The following is a 20,667-nucleotide window of genomic DNA, read 5'->3' as shown; positions in this document are numbered from 1 at the left end:
CATTCGCCAATATGCATGATGATGATATTAGGTTGCTACTACGATTATGGATGAACAGGTTGAACCGATCACATAATTTTACTATAATATAACTTGCAATGATTATTGGTATTTTTGCCTATTTAAGCACTACTATTTATACAAATATAAATAAATGAGTCCAAGTGGTGCCTGGTAGATTCCAAGTCGGGAATCTATTTCAATATGACATGGGAAAAAATGTGATTCAAATCAACCTAGGATATAATTGTTGCTTTAGCAGAGTCATTGTAAAAACCAATGAGTGCCCCACATACGGAGACCTTTTGTCGTGCGAGTACAAACTCCATACACTGATAAGAAACTCGTTAAATATTATTTCGCCACCATGATAATATAATATTTTAACCGAAGTTTATCATAGAATACTACTACCGTGGTAATATTATTACTGAATACATTTAATTTTCTCTGAACAACTGTAAGAGTGATGATAGTTGATAGTCATATCAGCAGCAGCTGCATTGTAAATCTTTGGAAAACTACTGTTACGTCTGGTATTGCAGGAAAGTTGATATCTATATTGTTTTGTTTATGTTTATCCGTACGTACTTATTTCCAAAAATTTAACTTCCTTATTTGTTTTAATATCATTTAATGCTTTGGCGGTTTTAGGTAGTAATGGAAAATCGGCATCTGTGTTTGAGCTCGTCAGTATGACAAATTTGTAAATTTAACCAGTTTCAATGGATAAGTCTCCAGAAGAAAAGCAAGAAGAAAACAATAGTATTAAATCTGGTGAGATGACAAAATTTGCCTACAATGTACTATTTACTTTTAATTGCATGATGTCTTATTGTAATTTTGAATTGTAATTGCAGAGTTATTCTTTTTGGTTGCTAAATTCCTGAAAGAAAGTCAGTTTAAAAATGCATTTGAAGTGAGTGAATTTTTTATTTGTTATTAGGTTAATAATATTTATAGAAATTACAAACTTTCCAGTTAATAATTCATATTTCATGCCAATAAACAATTGTATTTATTAATTACTCTTAATTTTTTTTATTACAGGCTCTCAAATCTGATTTGAATGAATCTAATGTAAGTTATCAATTAATAGTATTTATAAGTTCAATAAAAAAAAAAATAATATTTTTAACCTTCTTAGATATTACCAACACGTATTGACTTTTTTGGCGAAGAAAATCCACAAACATTTGACGAATTGGTAACTAAATTATATTTAATATATTTTATGAATAAATATTTAATTATAATGACAGATTAACTATAGGTACTATTTATTACAATATAAAAATGTCATCTTAATTATAGAATTGGATCAGAATTGTAATATTTGTGAAATTGTATTTAACCAGTATAATTTTATTTATTTATTACACAGTGCTTTGATATATTTAGAGTTTAAATGTTGTTTAGTTGTGCAGGGTCTAATAGACTCCTTTCAATAAGCACATTTACAATTGGAACCAATCAAGGGTTAATGTGGAATTTCAGAATGTAAATGTGACAGATTATGTTTGAGAAACAAATGATAATACTATTGATATAATATATTGGGTAATGTGACATTGACAATAACAATTCGACAAACCCAATATTAAAATGTGTTAAGAAGATGGAGGCATTTATCATTCAAAACCAAAGAGAGTTGTATCTGTGATTAAGCGTTTTTTAATTTTCCATAACAAGATCTACTAACTTTAAATAATTTATTGAAAAATACTAAAAAAGCCTTAACTTTGAAATTCATAAAAAAAAAATTGTTTGATCTGTCAAAAAGTTACCACGCTTTGATATTGATATAAATCATTGTTATGCATTACAATATAAGTTACAATTTTGAATGTTATGATTAATTTACCCCATTAAGCATGCTTGTGGCGGGGTAAATGAATTACAACTCATTGCTTTAGCATAGATAATGTTCTCCTTTATTTTTCTATGAAAATTTGGTTAATTTAGTACTATCACAGCCTCTACAGTTTTCATTCACATAAAAAACCTTGTTTTCTCCTACAAATTACCTGTGGGTAGCGTACTCTTAACAGAATTTGTTTATTAGAATTTTTATATATTAGGTTATGTTTGTTATAGTTGGTTTACCGAATTCCTTTTTTTCATACTGATAGAAATAGATAACCTAAATGTTGAATGTATAAATACAATGCCTGTTGTACTACAATTATTATCAGAAAATTCTGTGTGTTCTAAGGTTTTTATTATTATTATTCCTCATTTAAAAAATATTAAAAATTCCAAACAATCTAATTGTGAGGCTGGGAATAAGAAGGGCATTTAAAATCAAAACATAACCAAAAAATATTTATGTATGTATTTGTGGGTGTAAAAGCTGAAACTACTATTTAAATATCATGATACATATATTTTTAATTATTAACTGTTTTTTGATAATTATATAATGTATTTTTTTTCGAACTGTTAATAATAACTATTTTAAGTATTTGTTTACATATACATAGAAAAGCAATAATATTTCATTTTCAACTACCTAAAACGTAAAATATTAAACAAATATTTCTGATAAATTTATCTTAACTTGGGTATTTGATACCATAAATCTAGTGATTTATGGTATCATTTATCTAGTGATTCATAAAAATTAACTGTATTATCTAATATATGAATAATGCTAAATAATTTTCTCGGTTTCTAGGAAAAAAAATATGATCATATCAAATCAAACCATCTATTAGAAATTTGCCAAAAAATAAAAACATTGAGCAATTATGAAAAATCATCAGTACCAGTGGTTTTCTCATTGCTCGGAAAAGGGAGTTTCTCTCTCGTCAATACTCAAAGTATGTCCTATATTTTTCTAAATTATATGTATGTATATTTATACATACATAAATATAATCTTTTCTTCTTGTAATTTTTTAACTGGAACATGTATAAATATATATTAATAAAATTTAAAAATTTTAGAAAAACGCAAATATTTATCCTTAATTGATTGTTTAACTCGTCAACATAGTACTTTACCATTGCCTCCTTTGCATATACGTGGTCAAAATATTGGTAATTTTATCAAAGCTACAAATTTAAAATATAAAAACATGTTTTAACTATGCGAAATACCTTTTAGTTAAAATACTTTATGGTCGTGAAGTGTCCGGAACTGTCGACAAAAGATATTTATTACCTTTATCAAAATTTTCTTACGTCAAGGTTCATGGACGAGTGTTGGGCCACCTGACTGCGGTTTATTGTGTATGCTTTGATACATCTGGCAGATATATTGCGACGGTGAGTATGATTTGACAATAAAACAAACCATTTTCTAAGTATCTCACCTATCTCATTACAGGGAGCTGATGATTATTTAGTTAAGTTGTGGGAAGCAAGTTCTGGACGTCTTTTATCAACTTTACGAGGAGCAAGTGCTGAAATTACTGATATTGCCATTAACACTCAAGCCTCATTGATTGCTGCGGGAAGCATGGATAAAGTGTTAAGAGTGTGGTGTCTTCAAACTGCTAGACCTGTATGTTACTGAAATAACATCATAGGTACTATTTAAAACTTAAATTTTGTTTTTAGATCGCTCATGTGGTAGCACACGCCAGTATGATTGTCACAGTAAACTTTTGTCCTCAGACATTCAACGGACTAGGCTACATAGCTTCTACTAGTACAGATGGTTCTGTTGTATTTTGGCCATTTAGATCAAGTAACGGAAGTACAGTGTTTGAGTGAGTATAAATAAAAAACAGTCTGTGTACAAAGAAACCTGTTAGGATGGAATCGCATGGGACCAAAAGAAAATATCTATTAAGCAGTTTTTGTCTTATTAAATAAAATTTAATTGCAGTACAATTTGGCGGCGGAATCAGGACAAATTCCTCTTTTACAATTAGTTTATTTAGGGTCCATTTTAAATTTATTTATATTATAGGTTTTACTGTACAATAATTTTACAAGCCTTATTAAACATTTTTTTTAGACCTAACTTAACAGTTTACAACGAACGTATGAGGCCTGGTAGTGCAAAGATTTTGTGTGGTGCTTTCTCTGCCGGTGGTATAATGTTTGCTACAGGCAGTGCTGATCATAATGTTCGAGTCTACAAAATGACACCTCCAACTCCAGATGAATCTGCTCCCGTACGACTAATGGAAATGGAAGCGCATTCTGATTCTGTAGATTCTATACAATGGGCACATAGTGGTTTAAGATTCAGCTCTGGTTCAAAAGATGGAACTGCATTAATTTGGTCTTATAGAAATCAACAGTGGAAATATAAAACACTTAATATGACGACGAAACTAAAAAAAAGGTTTTTTTAAAGCTGAAATTGTTTTGGTTGTAATTTTTGTACAGAGTAAAATCATTTATTAAATTATTATAGTGCTACTGAAAAGGTTTCAGTCGAAGAACTTAGTAAGCAAGTTAAACAATCGGTTACGTATTTATGTTGGGATCAAAGCGATCGTTGGATAATTACCGCTTGTATTGATATGACTATTAAAGTATGGGACTCTTACACTACTGAACTGTTGCAAGTCATGACTGGACATAAAAAGGAAGTTTACGTTTTGGAATCACATCCTTTCCATTCAAAGGTCAGTATCTCTAAATTCTCGATTACACTAGGTGAACTTACTAGCTATTCGAAAGCAATTAGTCTTGAGCGATTACGCGATTGCAACTATCTTAGCAAGTATCATTTACACTAACAATGAGTGAATAAAAAGTAGTAAAACTTGCTCACTTGTTTACGACAACTACCCACAGCAATGTAAATAAAATATCTAGCGAGTAGCTAATAAATTTACTTTATGTAATCGAGGGCTACGTGATTTAGTTTTACTAGGAATATAATAACTAGTTATATTTTATTAAATAATTTACAAAGATATTATTGAGTGCTGGCCATGATGGAAAAATATTCTTGTGGAATATTGTAACTGGAGAAGTACTGGTGTCATTTCAAAATACTATCGAAGGACAAGGCTTTGCTGCATTGTATGATGCTAAATGGTCTCCCGATGGGACTATGTTTTCAGTGACCGATTCACAAGGTCATTTGTTAACCTATGGAATAGGAGAATCTTCTCCTCGAAGAAAAGTATGTAGTTCTATTAAAAATAAATGATCATACAACCTTAATATAACATTTAAATACATTTTTAGATGGTACCTTATGAAGTATTCTTCCATACTGATTATCGACCATTGTTACGAGCACCTGATCACTCAGTGTTAGACGAACAAACTAATATGGAACCACATTTAATGCCACCGCCGTTTTTAGTAGACTCTGACGGATCACCTCATCCTCCAGAAGTCCAGAAACTTGTTCCCGGAAAAGAGAACGAAGGACCTTTACAATTAGTGGCTGACGTTATAATTAATGAACTAGGTTAGCTTTAATTAATCATAATTTGATATGTTAGATATATTTTATAATTTTATTTTGTTTTAGGACGAACTGAAGTGATTGGGATCAGAGGAACGGCTAATATGAACACTGTTGAGCATCTTTCCAATAATTCTCCTAATCAATCAAGTACTTAAAACCATTAAATTAATTGTACTACTTTACTATACTATAGTCTTTATACACGTCTTTCAGGGGTTATTAGTTTGCATCCATCATTGGAACAAAATGGTAATATGGATTCAAATGAAAACAGACCGAGAATTCTATGTAAACCATTAAAACAGTCCATCATGGATGAGATACAAAACAAAATGTTAGTACATTGTTTTAGTTTTGTTGATAGTAATAATCCTCTTCAATTCCTCTTATATTTTATTAATTAATTTATTTATAATGGTTCATTTTAAAATTATTTGCTTGTTGTAGAAAATTGTTGGGAGTTATGGAAGAAGAAGAGTTCACTACAGAAAGTATGAAACCGTTAGTGATTGATGAAAAGCCTCAAGTCTCGTCCATCAAACCAAAGAGAAGGCCACAAGCACAACATTCCTATCTCACCAGAGCAACAAACGTTGAAAACGAAGCCCAGGTAAATTTTAATAATCAGAATCAGAAATAGCTAAAGCAGCCTATGTAGGGCCATTGCTGCCTCATCTTGAAAGGAGGTTTCCTCACAGATTTTATATCTGGGTAGGGTCATCAGTACGTCGCGAGATAAGGGGATGACAACTCTTTTTTTACTAAACGGTAATCCTTCCCAGCAAAAAGAACCTCCTGAACCAGTGACAGTAAGCGCAACACTTTGCTGTCTATCCGCCTGGCCAACTCATCCTTAATTTTTTATAATATTTTTATCAAATAATATGAAGAGTGCGTAATCAATTTTGTGTGTGATTAGGAGAATAGATCTTCTTCAAATCCATCTGAATCCGAAGAAGATGCCGATTATGTAGAAGGGGCTGCTACTGATGAAAAAGTGGATACATCTTCAGATACAAATTCAGGCGACAGTTCTGAGTATTCTGATTGGGTGGCTGATAGTGGTACAAATTTAGAGCCGCCTAAACGTACTCAGCATCGCAGGAGACGTGTTAAAAGAGCAACCACTCCTCCATCTTCGCCATCGCCACCATCTTCACCGCAAGAAGGGCCTAGAACTGTACCTCCCAGAAAAGTACAAAAAGTAATTAAAACTAAAAACATCTTCTCGCCTAACATTTATCAATACTCTATGATTTATATGTACAATCACAATTTAGGAAGTACCGGAAATTTACAGGCCTTCAGAGTGGTTCTCAGAAGTTTTGCCTAAGAAATCTCCTTATTTCCCACAAATGGGCGATATCCTAATGTTTTTCGAACAAGGTTACAACTTGTATTTAGAAGCAGTTCAAGCTAAAAAGGTGTACAAATTAAAAAAGTCACAGTTCGTACCGTGGGGTAACCTAAAACTGAAAGTAAGAAATTTATTTGTAGGGCAAATCAAATCATATGTACCTGTGTATTAAGGTAAACCTTTATTTTAAAGGAACCTCAAATGGTGAAAGTCATTGGCATTAAGTACGAGATCAGACCACCACGTTTGTGCGGATTGCGTTTGGCTGTGTTAAAAGAAAACGGTGACCACACTTCATCGAGCTTCGATCTTAAGTACCATGATATGCAGGATGTAATTGATTTCCTAGTTTTGCGGCAGACTTACGAAGCCGGTTTAGCCAGAAACTGGAAAGAAGGTTAATAGTAAAATATTATGACATTTTTTTATACATGCTCATCGCTTAATAATAGAAGCAATACAGATAATTACCAAATATTCTATAGGACAGCGATTCCGTAGTATGATCGACAATGCTTGGTGGTGCGGTAAGATAGTGGAAAAAACCACTTCTCGATCTCCATTCCTCTGTTATCAAGTCCTTTGGGACAACGACGAAAATGAAAATCTAAGTCCCTGGGATATGGAACCTATCAATCCTAAAAGTAAGTGACATTGATTTATGGTTGAAAGCCAATGGCTGATTTGGTTTTTTTTGTTTTATTAAGGAGAGCCTCTGAATGGTGAATCTCTGCCAGTGACTTCCAAAGAAATGAAAGACATTCTGTACAGACCAGAGTCTGGGAACAAAGAATGGCCAAGTGGTTCTCGCGACATGATCTGTGATCGCATACTGAGAGGACTACATGATCTCATGACGATGTCTCTGGCAGAACCTTTTTTGGCTCCTGTTGACATACAAGAGTATCCGTCGTACGCGTACATTGTAGAATATTTTATTGATCTGTCCATCATTAAGGTAAAACGGGCTTGCGTTTAAAATTTGGCAGTTCATTTTAATAATTACTTTGTTTTTGCTTATTAGGCGAGACTGGAAAACCGTTTTTACAGGCGGCTAGCTGCCGTCCAGTTTGACGCACGTTACATAGCAAGCAATGCGGAAAAGTTCAATGAGGAGAGCAGTGATATTGTAAAGAACGCTCGCATTATTACAGAGATATTGCTAACTATCATCAAGTATGTTATCAAAAAGTTCTTAGCCTAATAAAATGTATTTTTTTCCATCCATGAGATTCTGTTTTCAGAACTCCTACGGCTGTCGAAGTGCCTGCATTGTGCCGTCAGTTGCAGCAAAATTACAAAAATAGCGAAGAAGAAAACAAGAAAAACGGTAACACTAATTACAATCGACCCAGAAAACTAAGGCCTCGGTCGTTGAGAGAGAGGAGCAGACGAGAATGCAATCAACCATTCAACTGGAAAGCAGAATGTAAAAAGTTTTTACAGATGATGTGGATATCTAAAGATAGCACGCCTTTCAGGTAAAACAATTTCCACCATTTGCTGAATTTAGTATATTTTTAAGTTTTGTTCACGGTTAAAATTATTAAAAAAAAATTTCCTACATTTACATTTACTTAGTACTATAATTAATATAAATATTGATAATATTATGTAAGTACTAAGACCAAAAATGGATGAATATTACTTTAGCCATTGATTTTTTAACCATTTAATATTATACATAATAGTATTATTGTAAATAAACCAGATGTTCGTAGTTTTTTGATGAGATGAATTGTTGTAGAGAACCAGTAGATTACACCAAGTATCCAGATTACGGACGGGTAGTGAACACACCTATGGATTTGACTTCAATCAGGGAGGACCTGCGTGGTGACAACTACAACAGCCCTGAAGAGTTTTGTGAAGATGTTAGGAGAGTGTTTGAAAACTCTCGGATATACACCGAAGTGCATCCTGATCAAACAGTATGTTTTTGTTTTATTGAACATAACAAATTTATTAATATGATTGACGACGGTTTTATCAATTGTGTAAAGGTGGAGAACATGAGACAAAATATGATCGACATGGTTGAACCGAATATAACCAAAATACTCAACGACTGGAATACGATGTCAAAACGTTCCAAAACTTCATGTGAGATCATATCATATACTTATTCTTCTTTGCGTTTTTAACATTGTTAATATATATTTTTGTTTTGTGTTTTTTCAACAGCGTTGGCCAATCATTTGAGTTCACGACCGCAGCGGAGGTGTAGGCTGAAAAGAAGGAGGACCTATGATAACAGTCCTAGTGAAGACAACAGCGATGATGATTTTAATAATCAGTTGCCCAAACGACCGCGGCGGATACCAGTTGTTCCAATGAATGAAGAGTCCACAGATCAATCTTTGGGAGAAGAAGAGGATGTGAAATTTGACCCTAACCAGCCATCGACCAGTTATGCGCACAGTGAGTATTAGTTAGCTGACTACTCGATGGTAATGGACAGAGAAAGTCAGAATAGAGCATAGAGCTAATGAAATGAGGGATGGGATAATAAGAATCTCTAAACATTTTTAAAATCTATAATTTTTTATTTTACTTACTGAATTTTTTTTAGATGAGAGGACTAGAGCAAGTCAGGTCAAGACAAAAAAAAACACAGAGACGCCTTCAACTAGCAGAAATGAGACTGTTAAAGAAGAAACGCAAACTGAAACCCCAACTCCTCTTCGTCGGTACTCATCAAGGACTTGCAAGTCCATTTACCGATACAACGACAGCGGTGACAGCGACGATGTAATGCCGACCAGACCTTCACGTAGTAGGCGGCTGCCCATGAGAGAAGAAATATTTGAAATACCTCCTATAACCAGCAGACGGCAAACTACTAGGTTCCACGATGAAGACGATGATGACGAACAACTACAACCACAAGCGTCTTCCTCCCGGGGGACAGTCAAGCCAGCTCATTCAAGATTTATGAATGGCAACATGCCTGCCAATAACCAGGTGTCAAAAAATCTGAGGCAGAATAAACGTAGGGACTATGCGAAAATGGTGGAAGGTTCAGGAGAAAGTAGTGACGAGTGTGTCGACCAAGTGGCTATCCGTCCAAAAAGTCTGAGAACCAAACAAAAAAGGGATTATGCAGAGCGTAGTGAAAAGAGTTCATGCGAGAGTACTAATGACGACGACGACGACGAAGAAGAGAACAGTGTTAACATAAGGGTGTCAGTGAGCAGCAGAGGTAGGATAAGAAAACTAACAGCGGAAGCCAAAGCCATGTATAGGAGATAGTGTTGTTTTCAATTACGACCCATCTCTAAATTATTGTCACCTTCTGTTTTTTTTTTCACGATTATTATTTATTATTTTACTATTTACAACATTAATTTTATTAAGTTACAATAATTGAGCGATTAAGTTGAATCGTTATAAAACTTAGTATATTAATATTTTTTTAAAAAGCTTTTTGAAATGATGATCAACATGGATAACTTGTTTAATATTAAATGTTCAATTAAGATATTATTTTAAATTCTTAATAATTCTAATTAGTAATATTGTACTTCAATTATAGATGAGTACTATTTTCGTGTTCAATTTTTTAAGTTATTTTTGATCCTTGACTAGTATTATAATATAGTATTAGATGGGAAACAATTTATTATGATTATTTTTGTGAAACCATAAAACATTATAACAGTATTAAACACATCTGTTTGTATCTCACACCTCATTCTTAAAATATGCCTGCTTACATAGCTTTTATTAATTTGTAAATATTAAGTTAATATTACAGTTACTGTAATAGATGTACCGAATTATGCTTAGTAGAGTATCAACAATTTTTTTCTGAGAAACTTTAGCACAGTTTTATCGATTCATTCAACCTAAAATGTAATATAGCAATTTTTTTTATAACATATTTAGCTGTTTTCATAAATTTCCCATTTTGTGATTTCTTATGTTTTTTTTATTAATATTACCGAAACGATACACCATAACAACATAACTCTGTAACTGTCGTTGCCAAACTTTATCTAAAGAATATTACGTTTACCTTTAGACCGAAGTAAACTATAAAGCCCACATTGTGACAAAGATTTACCCGATCTTTAGTAACTTAAAATGAGTGTCAAAATCGTCCTAGTGAGTTTTGACAGTAAAATATTGGCAGAAGATACTCAGTTTAGGTGATATAACAACAAAAAGACAAATTTCAACAATAATGTGAACATATCCATACAGTTGGTCATTTGTTAAATAAATAAAAAATAAAAAGACTAATAAATAAACATAGGACATATTTTATTATGAAGGAAATACGAAAATATTTTGTTTTTTTATAACTTTCGATTCCACATAAATAATCCACGCTGATCAAAGAAAAAGCATTGTTCATGGATGGATAATATCATTGGTCGTAAAATTATGATTTGGCATAGTGTTCATGTTTCAACATTTAAATAAAGCTTAATGTCATGGTAAAAAGTAAATACAAATAAAATTGATAGAAAAAAAAACACAATAATCTTTATGAATGATTTACACATACTCAGTCGATAGCAACAATATATAAATTAAATTCAATGCCAGATGTACAATATAAAATTTAGGAATAAAATTTAAAAACAAATGACAAAAAAAAAATTATAAATCATATAACACAAAGGCAATAATAATTACTAATATTAATATAATGGATTATACACATGACATAGTTGGCTTAGACGATTTGTCCAATAACCAAACAATTTATACAAAATAATACTTTCAATCGAGTTAAATAGAATCAACAACTAACACGCATTGGTGTGTTTTTTTAAGTATTTTTTCTTGTCCATATTATGTCAAATGATCAACTTACTATTTTACAATACTATAAGATGTTCTATATTGTAACGTGTATTATGATCATATAGGTTTATTTTCGGTCGATACAGTTATAAACAAAAAAAAATAACACTTTTCAATAATAATTATTATTTATATATATATACAAAAAAAAATAATAAAAATAACATGCTAATAAAATTACATAAATAGCTTATACATGTTGCACGCACGCTTGCACACGAGAAATGTTTGTAGAAAAGATTAATAGAAAACTATAGTTACCCAGTTTTTGAGAATAACCACAAAACAATATCTATAACCGAAAATTGGTTAGCTTTCAAACATACACAACAATGTAATGTATATTAAAAGTGTTTTGTACTTATACGTAAACTGAAAAACAATAATTTAAAAAAATTTCACAAGCGCTTTTGGTTTTGTTTTGATATGTTCATGGCTGTTTATTATTCTCCATCGAAGGCATTTTGACTAGTCATACTGCGGACACTTGAGCGTCGTCATCTATTACCATTTTAAAGTTTAGTAAAACTTGATGATTAATTTATAACAAGGCTATTAATTATTACCATCGTCGTCGTTGACATCATCCCTCATGTAATAAGTTGATGTAACGCCCTCGTGAGAATGCGCTCTACCCAGACGATGCATCCTGGCCGCCATTTGAGCAACACTTGCATTGTACGCTGGAGGTGGCCTCGATCGTACACAATTGGACCCTACGGTTTGCACGTTCGGCGCATACATCGGCCGGTTTCCTATTTGGTAACCAGCTATAAAAACAATGCGTAGCAGATTAATAGTAGTCCAAAAAGACGTCCAACAATGAGTAATTTTGAAAATTACTTGGAGGTTGTAGCACAGAATGTCTCCTCAAATGGAGTGGTGGTGGAGGCGAAGCTCCCTGTGGCATACAAACATCTGCTGAGCCGCTAGTCTGAGTGGAATGCCCCGAATCGCTGGACGTAACAGATCCCGCTAAAACGGATATAAAAATGAACATACAATGTTGCACTAAAAACGGTTAAAACAGGGATAAAAATGTTAGCTTACTCGATGTCACGGTTTTTTTTAGGGACAAGTTTGACAAGCTGGTAACGCTACTACTCTCAGCATTTAGATCAACGGAGGATAAGAGCAACGGCGGTGGAGGGTTCAAAGGGGTAGTGTCTGAATGCGAACGTTCATGCGATGTGACTGGAACAATTGGTGGCTGGTGGATGTTCCGTCGTGTCGGAGGACCCGGAGAAGGTGCCATGTGATACCTAGGCTGGTGCAATCTGGTTTTGCTGGGCTCACTCAAGGACAATAGTTTCCTAACCGCTTGGGGCGACGCAGAGCCTAAATAACAAACATAACCATAAATAAATGATTCTTCTTTAATAGAACGTGAACATTTTTAAACGTACCGAATTTAGGACCGCTATTTTTTAGTCCTTCGCTGGCACTGCTAGCACTACTGGCCGTGGAAAGCGTAGGTGAAGGGTGTCTCTTACGAATAGGTCCGGTACCCATGATGGAACCGCCAGCGCTCGAGCCTTCACAGCTCATAGATAACTCGTGTAGTTTTTCTTCATCAGTAATTACTTTCATTTTGGCAAGATAAGCTTTTACTCTTCTTACCATTTGAGCCTAACGCACAGTAAATTATTAAAGTCAATACAACAATCTTAACAAAAGTTTTTAATATTATGTTTTCTCGTACTTCTTCAAACATCTTCTTTGGGTTGGGAGCTGCGGTCGACTTTTTTCTTCTTTTGACCGTCGCCGCTCCCGCTTGGTGTGGTCCACCGCTGGCACCGGTAGTGAGTTGGTTCAGGGCCACCATGGCATTGGACGTCGGCTGTCCACCCAGTTCCAACATAGTGAGCAAGTCGTACGGAGACGAGCACATGTTGGTCAGGTTTCTCACTTCTTTGGCGATCATCCTGAGTTTTTCAAAATTAATTAAATCTTCCACGTGAGTATCGTTGCCCAGGTGTATGAACGTTAGGTCTTTCTTGACTACCGGATAGAATGGAATCTAAAAAAAAAAAAATGGATCAAACAAAAATCAAATGCAATATTAATATAAGAAAAAACTAGGCAATGACTCTTACGATTGGAGGTTGAGATTGTTCGTTGCTGACTAGTTGACGGTATTTGCTCATGTTTCGCGAAGGGTCCATCAGGTCTTGGAGGTCCCCAAACAGCCTTTGGTATTTTGTCGGTATTTTTTCCCACGATTGTCGTAATCGGCTAACGGCCCCGTGACCCAGCCCCGAAATAATGGCAAACATAGAATTGAAGTTTTTACATTCCTTACATTGTCCTGTCGAAGAGAAAAACGCCAGTCAGTGGTTTTGTTTTTGTAAAATATGTTAGTGTTATTGATTAACAAGTAATTGTTAGGTTTGTCACTTTTGTAATAATATTATGAAATTACTTTGCAGTTCACTCTTTACGTTACTATCATAGTAATTAAATTAATTTTTCGATAGTAAATATAATTTTACCGAAATTCCTTTATTTAACATAGAAACTAAAAAAGTTATTGATTTTTTGTAAAAAGGTTATGGCTTGATACTATATTTTTTTGTTATGTATCAGCATGTGGTTTATTAGTCAAAGCTAATTGTTATAAAATGTTTTCTCAGTACTTGGAAATTAATTAAAACGAAAATTATTTTTCTTATTAAGGAATATTTTTAAACACGTTACTTATTTCAAACTAACTATGATGGACAGTAAAAACGACTGTTTTATTACTTAGCATAGAATGTGATAAAGTTACGTAACACGTTACAAAAAAAGTAATTTTATTATAGTAACAACACGTTACACTACTAGTTATTATACAACACTGTAAACACGCCTATAAATACTCACGAGCTACTTTTATGAATTGTTTGATCATCTTGGACCGTCTGATGAGGTTGTGTTCCGAACAGATCTCGCTGACCACCCAAAACATTTCCGTGTTGACCAACTGAATACAAAAAATACCATTAGGAGTATGTTATAAATAAAAATCCGTTCTAGACATACCTCGGCGAATTTCGAAAGCATGGGCGTCCCGTACCGGCTGTCCAACAGGAATAGATCGTCCACGTATTCCGTGGCTTCGATCTGTCTGAATATGGAAAAGTCTTGCAGCGTGAGCTGCACAGCCACTTCGACTGCGTTTAGTTGCAAAAAGTGCACGTGACTCTCCCGCACTAGGTCCGCGGCCAATTCGTCGCCGACCAGCGTCTCGGTGTTGCCTACGTTTTTCAGGTAATACCTGCTGCTCAGGCCTATCCGTTCCGACAGGTTTTGCAGCTGGTCGGGCAGTCGCCTCTGTTTGATTATGCCGCCCTCAGACACGGACACCTCGCACAGTGAGAAATTCGAACTGGGCTCGGTGATGCCGAACTCTTGCAGGGCCAACATGACCACCTCGTGAGCCGTCGTCTCCTTGTGCACCAGCAGATACTTGCACGTCTGGTCGGGCTTGTACACCTTCAGCACGTGTTCCGGGTAATCCGCCGCGGCCGCCGCCGCCCGCGCGTCGTCCATGTACGATATGGACGTCAGGTCCGGGTGGCTGTGCGACTGTTTGAAACTGTTGGAACCGGCGTCCGATTTGGCGGCGGACGCCGCGGAAACGGAAGTGTCGTCGCACACGTCGCTGCCGATGATGTTTTTGGGCAGAATGTTCATTTTCATCAGAGCCCGCTGCAGACGTTTCTTGGGGCCGAGGGTCATGAACCCCCCTCCTCCGCCGCCGCCGCTGCTAGACGTCGTGGCAGTAGTGGTGGTCTTGATCGGTTGTTGGATGGGCGGTGGCAGGTTGCAAGTGAGCAGAGGCCGGGCCCGAGGGTCGTCTTGGAGTCGGGCGATCTCGACCGATTGCTTTTGGCGGTTTCTCGTGCGCGGCGAGTTATCCGGCGTGGCCAGCATCTCTTTGAACACTATAACGACGGCACAGACAAACGTGTCCAAAAACTGTTATACGATTTAAAACAATTTTTAACCAAAATATCAAAACTCACCCAACAGATTCGACTTGACGGTAATGCTCAGGTGGGTGGTGCCGCGCAGGATTTCCAGAGCGCGCGCGTGAGTGACATGTTCGAAGCTCTGCCCGTTGACTTCCAAAATTTGATCGCCTCGTTTAAGACCGACTTCTTCGGCTTTCGAGCCCTTGTCCACCTGAAAAAGAAATACACGTCGATCGAATCGCACTTACGATACACCCTCCTGCACTGCGGCGCGTTCGAATACTCACTTTTGAGATGAACACACCGAAGTTCCTCTCGTAACCGCCCAACACGGAAAAGTGTAGCACCTGATCTCGAGACGGCCTGGCCAGGGTAACGCACCTGGTCCTGGCTTTGGCGGCACAGGCTATGTTTAACAGCCGCAGTTGCCCGCCCATTTTGTTCTCTTCCAGGCACGCCTCGAACTTCTCCACGAACTCCATCATGACGGGGTCCATCTCGAAATCCGTGAAATGGTTGTTTACCCACAACAGCACCACTCGCGTGACTCTGTCCCTGGCCGATGGCTCGTTGAACCAGTTTAGCAGTTGATCTGCCACTTCCATGGAGTTCTTGATGAACGTGCGGTGGGTCAACAGGAAATCTTCTACATATGTCGGATCAATGACCGAGTTTTCCTCGATCAGTTGAAGCATCAGTCTTTCTGGCGTTCCCTGCAACGACCGAAAATGAAATTAGTAAACAAAACGTACGCGGTCGCTGCGGTGATTAGACCGACCCGTACGCCGTCGACTTACCCTAATGACTACGTGACCTCTCCTGCCCGCCTCCAGTGTACCCCTTTGTTCGGTGACCATCACCAACTTGCCGTCGTCGTCTTCGTGCTTTTTGGTATTCTCCTCGCCCTGGTGCAGTATCCTGTAGTAGTCCGTCTGGGTGATGCACACGAACTGACAGTCGTCGCACTTGGTGCGCATGACGCCGCGGTGGTACAGCCGTTCCATGGTGGGCACAATGCCGAAACTGTCGCCCATGTGCAGTTGGTCGGGCACGCCGTCCACGTGCTCCACCTCGACGTGCCCGTTGATCAGCACGCTCCACGAATCCAGCTCCTCGCCGTCGTTCATCACCACCGTGCCGGCCTTCTCCACCACGGCGAACACCATGACGCTGCACAGGGCTCGGCGCACCGCCAGCGTCATGTTGGTAAACGCCTTCAGGTGCTGCGTGAACTCGAGCAGCACCTCCACGTCGTCCTCGGACCGCTCCGACGGGTCCTTTTCCAGGCATTCGCGCACCGTGTCTCGCACCGTCAGACTCTCGCTGCTGTCTCCCAGGTCGTCTTCGTCCGAGTCCACGATCGACTCGACCAGCCCGGACAGGTCCACCTCGTCGGCCTCGACGGATACGCTGCCCGAGTGCACGCTGGTCATGGTGTCGCTGCCAGAATACGCCGAACTCGTGTCCGAACTGTGCGAGCTCCGGTTGCTCTTTTGATAAAGCTCAGGCCGAATCGCAGCGCAATACTATAATAAACAGTCATAAGCAAACGGGCATATTAATTACGATTAAGTTATCATAACAATTACGCACACATTAATTTTGTGAATAACTCGTTTGTAATTCGCTATTGAAAGTTTATAACAACGCCTAAAATAGAAATATCTCACGTGTAAAAATTTAGACATCTTTATTCATTATCTATGGTTTAACTTTAAACGGATATAATTGTATAATACATTGCGTTTCAAGTAATATCCGTTTTACGTCGAAACGTACATAAGAAATAAAATCAAGTATTCTATGGAAATATAGTAGAAACTTAATAGAAGAATATTATGAAACTTTTATGACACTATTTAGAAACATTTAAACCGAAATTCTGATAAATAGAGTCTAAGTGTAATTTATCTACAACCACGCCAACAAATTTTAACTTTCTAGACAACGGAGTGGGGTTCTAGACGGCTACTGTAAACTTCCACCGTATAATTAAGTGACGAAATAATTTTCAAGAAAAACACTTCGACGGGAAATACCAAAGTTAATGTTGAACGACGCAGTCTATTCCTTGTCACTAGAGACAAAGAATGTCTTTGAGTGTTTAGTGTTTTTTTTCGGAAGACGCGTTATAAAAATGTCATTATTAAGATAATATTTATATGAATCTACTTAACAGCTCTTTACGTCCTGATTTCCATTTTAATGTTACGTCTTATTATAATATTATATGTATTTAATTTTTAAAATAAAATTAATTTTACTAGTAACAAAAATTGGAAATAATGGAACTACAGATCGTTAATTACGTTAATTGTCGCTCCAGGTTAAAACTATTATCGAACAACTAAAAATTACCAACAAACGAAATATTTTTTAATTATTTCATAGGCGCTTGTAAAAGTTTGTAAGTAGAGATTTATAAGTAATTATTATTTTTAATCGTCGTGTAGTTAACACTTAATTGGGAATAATTATTATTAAACTTGTCCAAAAATTGTATAAAAGTAGATAACTTTTCCGCCTACATATTTTACGGAGTTGTGGTAGTGTTTACTAAAATTGGAGACGTCGATACATATTATCAATTTTATAATTTCAACTAAAAAGTTTTGTTTGTGATCTTTCTTTATATATAAAAAAAAAAAAAAAATATTAGGTTTTTAAACTATTTTTGTATGGCTTTATATAGTACGACTTACATACGATACGTATACTAATTATACAATTACTTTGTCGAAATTTGGTTATAGATAGGAATTAAATATACTATATGTTGTGGTCAGATAATTAAACAAACGCATAATTTGACTAAATAGGTATTTAGTTTTATAAAAAAACAAAATATCTAATGAGTACATTACAGCTGTGATGGAAACGCCCCGTCTTTTCTCTCTCTTTCCTTAAGATCAGAGTTGGTAATAACCCGGGTTTTATTAAATTAAGCTCGTCCCAGTAGGTATGCACAAGCTTAACAAAATCAATATTTTCGGTTTAATACCAAACCAAAAGACAACACGGCTGTTTTTTTTTTTTTTTTTTTTGGATTTGGGTTTTCGTTTTGCTAACTATGCTCTAAATACACTGCATATAATATGCCTGCCAAAAGACTGTTGATTAAAATCAATATTTTTACATTGCGGTAAATTTTACATATTTATTTAGTAAACTTTCCCCCTGCAGTGGAAAACTGAAAATCCATTAAACAAAAACTTTCCCACGGCCGTCTGTCTCTTATCTCTCCTCAAACAACGTGTTGTTGTTTTCGGGCGTTTATTTTTATACACTACAACGGCCGCAGACATTATTATTATTATTATTGAAATAAAATGCAAAAATATAACAACAGTATTATAAAAAACGTCAGGGCGCTTACGCTGTCGTCGAATACGAGATTGATGGCTCCGCCACGTTCCATACCGGTGTACCGAGGGACGGAAGCACTCACTGAGCGTAAACCACTTTGGGAGTCTGCATAATCCATCTGAAACACAAAACAAGACCGGTAACGGTATTAGTCTCGGCTTTTATTGATTACATTTTAATATTATTATTTTTCACGCGAGCACCGGAGAGAAAGGGGGCACCGACTGCTTTTGTCGAGGGCAAAATTAATTTTTGCCAAAAACAAAACAAATTAAATAATAACAATCCACGCCAAACTCTCTGGTTCTCGCGTGGTAGATCGAGACCGACACACGAGTTGGAAACATCGGTTGATGATAGTCAATATCATCATGGTTATCGCCGCCTACCACCCTAAAATAGATAAAATAAATATAGGCGCACGCATAGTATATGTTGTGTTGAGGACATGAGTTATTTTTCTTAACAGCAAACTGAACATTTACTACAATGTCATGTTATGTTTTTATATAATCGTTTTAATATTCGGTAACTCTATCCAAGAGATAGTCTGTTTGAAACTAGAAAACTAAAGAATTTACTCGTACTAACATTTGTTTTTTTTTTTTGCGTTTGCACTTTAATTTGATAATGATAAATGATCAAATTATCTGATCTTTACCTACAAAATAAAAAAATATATAAATATACCTATGCTGGTTATATACCTGCCTGTTCGGTTATAACGCCAACCCAAGGGTAGAGGCGACGACCGTTTTGTTTTTTTGACGTTTTTTGAATAAAAAGCCTGACAAGGTAACTAGTTATGTCGGAAACGGATTTTTGGCTTTTTTTGTGAATAAAGTACGCCTTAACTTAATTAATTTTATTTTTTTAATTACAAAAAACTGAATTCTATAAAACAATATCTGTTTCCAACGTACGACGTAACCCGTTAAAGAGACCAACAACAAAATTATATTATTTTAACATAATTGAAATTGGACCAGCCAAAGTCTGACAATTTTGACACGGCTAAATTTGTTTTACCATCAAAACGACTTTTACTCATAGACAAAAATTGTACACCTCAAACTATAATCTGAAGCTTATAAAAATTACCAAGAAAATAAATTTACATGGTCAAAACGTATTAAGACCATTTGATTTTCAAAAATATTGTCTTCGTAAAACCCTTTAAAAACCGGCAATTTTCAATTCTCTTGAATCGTTTTTGCAAAATTTCAACAAAAAAAAAAATAAATGTACTCGCTAATTGAAACCTGCAAAATTAAAAAATCCACACTGTCGGGCGACGAGGTCCAACGATATTCACGCTCAAGTTAATAGTATCCGTTTTATTATGCGGCACCTGTCTGACACGGTACACGCCCTACACAATCCAATATATTTAATACGTGATGGTCGACGTCCGGTCACACAAAATCCACTCGCCGAAGGAGGTGAGGTTGCCTTGCCTAATTAATGTTATTATTTTTGTTTTGAAAACAAACAAAAAAAAGTACGAAACAGCCTTGGGACAAAACCCGTCGATTGTGTTGTACAAACAAATAAAAAGCTCGACGTGCGTTTTTGCCAATTAGAAACGCGATAATTAAAACCGCGTACTGGCCTAAGCAACGGGCATCGGCATTTCTAATTGGCGTGGTTAATCGGTTTAACTAAAATTAATTTTAAATGTTTAAGGGTGGGAATACTATCACCGCTACCCCGAGCTTATACTGCAACCACGGTGTACTGGGATTGGCGTCACTCGTCTAAATGCGAATGGTTACAGTTGATAA

The 20,667-nt window shown here is 35.9% G+C and overlaps 2 protein-coding genes across 5 annotated transcripts in view; one reads left to right on the top strand and one right to left on the bottom strand.

Annotated features, from left to right (window-relative positions):
* Positions 1-443: 443 nt before the first annotated feature.
* Positions 444-10,565, top strand: LOC126839307 (PH-interacting protein). Its single transcript, XM_050574560.1, has 28 exons — positions 444-583; positions 655-777; positions 861-919; positions 1,051-1,080; positions 1,148-1,207; positions 2,678-2,822; positions 2,950-3,042; positions 3,110-3,270; positions 3,332-3,508; positions 3,565-3,716; positions 3,968-4,300; positions 4,373-4,586; positions 4,880-5,092; positions 5,158-5,386; positions 5,450-5,533; positions 5,600-5,720; positions 5,834-5,996; positions 6,306-6,590; positions 6,667-6,864; positions 6,936-7,140; positions 7,229-7,387; positions 7,451-7,701; positions 7,768-7,919; positions 7,988-8,224; positions 8,491-8,674; positions 8,747-8,846; positions 8,928-9,164; positions 9,316-10,565. Exons 2-28 carry the CDS (start codon positions 726-728, stop codon positions 9,993-9,995), a joined length of 4,974 nt encoding a protein of 1,657 aa, XP_050430517.1. The 5' UTR covers positions 444-583; positions 655-725; the 3' UTR covers positions 9,996-10,565.
* Positions 10,566-10,992: 427 nt separating this feature from the next.
* The window catches only part of LOC126839308 (rap guanine nucleotide exchange factor 2), a 64,441-nt gene continuing 54,766 nt past the window's right edge, over positions 10,993-20,667 (bottom strand). For all 4 annotated transcript variants that reach the window (XM_050574562.1, XM_050574563.1, XM_050574564.1 and 1 more), the window contains 13 exons: positions 18,894-19,001; positions 16,315-17,043; positions 15,805-16,230; positions 15,569-15,728; positions 14,583-15,487; positions 14,424-14,523; positions 13,655-13,866; positions 13,261-13,578; positions 12,965-13,187; positions 12,609-12,896; positions 12,402-12,533; positions 12,125-12,328; positions 10,993-12,059 (listed from right to left, as the gene is read on the bottom strand). In XM_050574562.1, coding sequence (XP_050430519.1) covers positions 12,031-12,059; positions 12,125-12,328; positions 12,402-12,533; positions 12,609-12,896; positions 12,965-13,187; positions 13,261-13,578; positions 13,655-13,866; positions 14,424-14,523; positions 14,583-15,487; positions 15,569-15,728; positions 15,805-16,230; positions 16,315-17,043; positions 18,894-19,001 — 3,834 coding nt within the window. In that variant the 3' untranslated portion in view covers positions 10,993-12,030. The remainder of the gene's footprint in view (positions 12,060-12,124; positions 12,329-12,401; positions 12,534-12,608; positions 12,897-12,964; positions 13,188-13,260; positions 13,579-13,654; positions 13,867-14,423; positions 14,524-14,582; positions 15,488-15,568; positions 15,729-15,804; positions 16,231-16,314; positions 17,044-18,893; positions 19,002-20,667) is intronic.

The sequence above is a fragment of the Adelges cooleyi genome, unplaced genomic scaffold (genome assembly GCF_023614345.1).
Source record: "Adelges cooleyi isolate 19-005CV unplaced genomic scaffold, UGA_ACOO_1.1 ACOO_flye_CR_arks_rails_tigmint_CR_PRNA_30, whole genome shotgun sequence".
Taxonomy (NCBI): Eukaryota; Metazoa; Arthropoda; class Insecta; order Hemiptera; family Adelgidae; genus Adelges; species Adelges cooleyi.
The sequence above is the reverse complement of the archived record's forward strand: the minus strand, read 5'-3'. Positions and strand labels throughout refer to the sequence as shown.

Coding starts and splice junctions, on each gene's coding strand:
- LOC126839307 (XM_050574560.1), top strand. CDS start 726: ATGGATAAGTCTCCAGAAGAAAAGCAAGAAGAAAACAATAGTATTAAA. Junction 3,509..3,564: donor GTCTTCAAACTGCTAGACCT/GTATGTTACTGA, acceptor TTTTGTTTTTAG/ATCGCTCATGTGGTAGCACA. Junction 5,997..6,305: donor ACGTTGAAAACGAAGCCCAG/GTAAATTTTAAT, acceptor GTGTGTGATTAG/GAGAATAGATCTTCTTCAAA.